General features: G+C 40.8%; 1 protein-coding gene across 1 annotated transcript; it reads right to left on the bottom strand.

Moving 5' to 3' along the window:
• Positions 1 to 222: 222 nt before the first annotated feature.
• Positions 223 to 2,864, bottom strand: LOC107412375 (subtilisin-like protease SBT3). Its single transcript, XM_016020144.4, has one exon. It carries the CDS (start codon positions 2,789 to 2,791, stop codon positions 554 to 556), a length of 2,238 nt encoding a protein of 745 aa, XP_015875630.2. The 5' UTR covers positions 2,792 to 2,864; the 3' UTR covers positions 223 to 553.
• Between the last annotated feature and the right edge of the window lie 201 nt (positions 2,865 to 3,065).

The following is a 3,065-nucleotide window of genomic DNA, read 5'->3' as shown; positions in this document are numbered from 1 at the left end:
TTATGTTATCAAATATATATCCTAGAAGCAAGAGAAAAACAGACCATTTATTCCATCAAAAGCAAGAGAGCAATTTTTTTCCTTTTCATTGGACAAAGAAAAGCAAAAATTAGGCTTGCAATATGGACAATCTGAAGATCGTTAGTTCAATATAACCATGTAATCTAATCTTATTTTGAATGATACTGTTGTTATAAGACACCATAAAATTGAAGACCAGAATATATTTTTTATTCACTGCACTGCTCTTTATATAGAGCTAACATTTAACAGACAAACAAAAATATTTCCTAAACATAAGGCATGACTAACAGCGTCCTAATTTCTAGCCACAAAGAAACCAGCATAACAAATAAAACAGCATAACAGCATAAATCATAACAAATATCCTAAAGATTTGGTAAGCTAACAGCATAACAAATATTCTAATGACTTGGTCAGCTGACAGCAACTCCATATGCAGCTACTTAGGCACTATTGCAACAGATACACCACTCATGACTATAGAACTCAGACAAAAGGTGATACAACAATTGGACTGTATCTTTGTTTCTCAAACAATTTCTCCAAATGATTCTTTTCCTTGCTTATTACTTCCATATTTTATTGTGAGACTGTATCTTTGTTTCTCATACTTCTTTCCAAAGACCAATGAGTCAGGTGACACAACAACTTCAGAACCTGCCGGAGCTATCACAGAAGCCTTGTACGTTGCAGCACCATCTCCCACATTCGTTACAATTCTATCAAACTTCTGAGTGCTTGATATTGTTTGGCCATTATATAGAGCAATAAACGATGGATAATTCAGACCAGAAGATGGGTTGGAGCAATTATAGGCTTCTGTTCTAGTGATGGCTAAGATGTGATTTTTGGTAAAATTCATGGAGCAAAGCAGATTCACATAGTCTTGTGGAGTAGCATCGTATACCAAACCTGGGTCGAGTGCTCTGTTAGGATCAATGTGACCTGATCCGATAGCTAAAGGTGAAGCGAATTCCAAACGATTGCCATTATCTCGAATTGGGTTTTGAGTATTGTCTAATGGGTTGGCTGTGGTCATCATGGCAGATCTGATTGCAGCTGGACTCCATTCCGGGTGTACACTTTTCAACATCGCTGCCACACCAGCGGCATGAGGACAAGCCATTGATGTCCCTGATTGTAAATCGTAGTTGCTTGATAAACCCACCTTTGACCCAATGAAACCTGCTGGGCTAGTTGGAACATAGGCAGCCAAAATTCGAGTCCCTGGTGCCATTAAGTCCGGCTTTAAGATGTTTGGGATCTTTAGTGAAGGACCTCTGGAACTGTAGTTAGAGGCTACTGGTGCAGGTTGTGTCCCAAGAAAGGTCTGCTGGAACTTGATGCTCACCAAAGGTTTTTCACTACTTTGTGCATATTCGATCACAGGGTATCCATCTTTGGGACTTATCACAACGCCTGGACATGAAATTTTTCCCAACTCAAATAATTGTACACTAGAGTTTGAGACGAAAATGGCTCCAGGTAATTGTGCTGCAGTGACTTGTTGGATTTGATCAATAACCGGCCAGGTTTCATCACAAATGATGATTCCCTGAGGGGAAAAATCCAATAACAATTTGGTGGAACTGCATGATGAAAAGTTTTTGTTATATATCAAGGTCAAATTTTCCACGATGGCATTTGCTGGGAAATGGGTCCACCCAACAAGTGTTTGTCCATTTCCCAAGATGAGTGTCCCACCATAAGAACGGTCCATTGCCCCTGCTGCAACAGTCAAGACCCAAGGAACATCATTTTTCACAGTGCCAAGATGTGGACCATCATTTCCCGCTGAAGAAGAAAAAAACACACCCTTCTGCATGGCAGAGAAAGAAGCTTGTGCTATGGGATCCTCATGCAGTGGTGGTGGCATACCCTTGTAGTTGATTGAGATTGAAATTGAAATGACGTCCACTCCATCAGCAAGAGCTTGATCTATGCCTGCCAGAATATCACTGTTAGCTCCCGCACCTTTATCCCATAAGACCTTGTAAATGGCCACCCTCGAGCGCGGGGCAACACCTCTGGCAGTCCCCTTAGCATAGCCAAAATAAGAAACATCCTCAACATAGTTCCCAGCAGCCGTGGAAGCTGTGTGGGTTCCATGCCCGTATGTGTCCCTAGCAGAGTTCATTGAAATGGTGATATTAGGATCTGCTGCAGCACCCTTGTTGAAGTATCTAGCTCCTATTAGCTTGAAGTTGCACATGGAGGAATCGAATTCTTGTCCAGCTTCCTCACAAGTTCCTTTCCATTTAGCCGGGATTTTATTTGTCATTCCATGGTCTTTGAAGCTCTTACTCTCTGGCCAGACTCCTGAGTCGATGACACCAATGATGATATCTTCGCCGTAGTCGGAAGCAGGCCATAGACCAGTGGTGGGGTTGAGGGATAGAAAGTCAGTGCTGTGGGTTGTGTGGGCCTCGACAGCCCTGTCCCTGTAAGCTGAGACAAATCCTGGGGATTTCTTTAGATTCTCCACTTCTTCAGGAGATAATCTTGCACTGAAGCCATGAATAGCATTGTCATAAGTGTATAGAAGTGATGATGAGGAAGGATCATTGCCATTGTTGAGAGAGTCAACAATGGAGGAGTACCAGTGGTGGTGGGTAGGGTGGGACTCTGGCTTGAAAGACTTGTCCATATGAACAATATAAGTTTCCCTTTCTGCTGAAACTAAAGTAGTCTGTAGAAAACTCAAGAAAATGCATGCAAGAAAGAAGATAATGCGTGGAAGAGAAATAAGAATTTGTTTGAGCCCCATTGTTGTTTCTTTCTAGAACCAAAACTTAATTTGAAAGATCTTATGGAAAACCCCCAGCTATTATGTGCTTATACACAACACCATACATGCATATATATATATATAAAAAAGAATGGAGAGCAAGTCATGCAATTGGTTACTAGATTACTTATTGGAAAAGTTTATTTGGAATTGACGCGTGAGCACTAGTTCATTTTGAGTTTTTAATTTCCAAGTATTCCAAATTTATCAACAGTATATTTTTACAAATGGCTTGCATTATATCACATAATCA

This window comes from Ziziphus jujuba, chromosome 10, assembly GCF_031755915.1.
Source record: "Ziziphus jujuba cultivar Dongzao chromosome 10, ASM3175591v1".
In the NCBI taxonomy this organism is placed as follows: domain Eukaryota; kingdom Viridiplantae; phylum Streptophyta; class Magnoliopsida; order Rosales; family Rhamnaceae; genus Ziziphus; species Ziziphus jujuba.
This window is presented reverse-complemented; position numbering and strand designations above follow the sequence as displayed.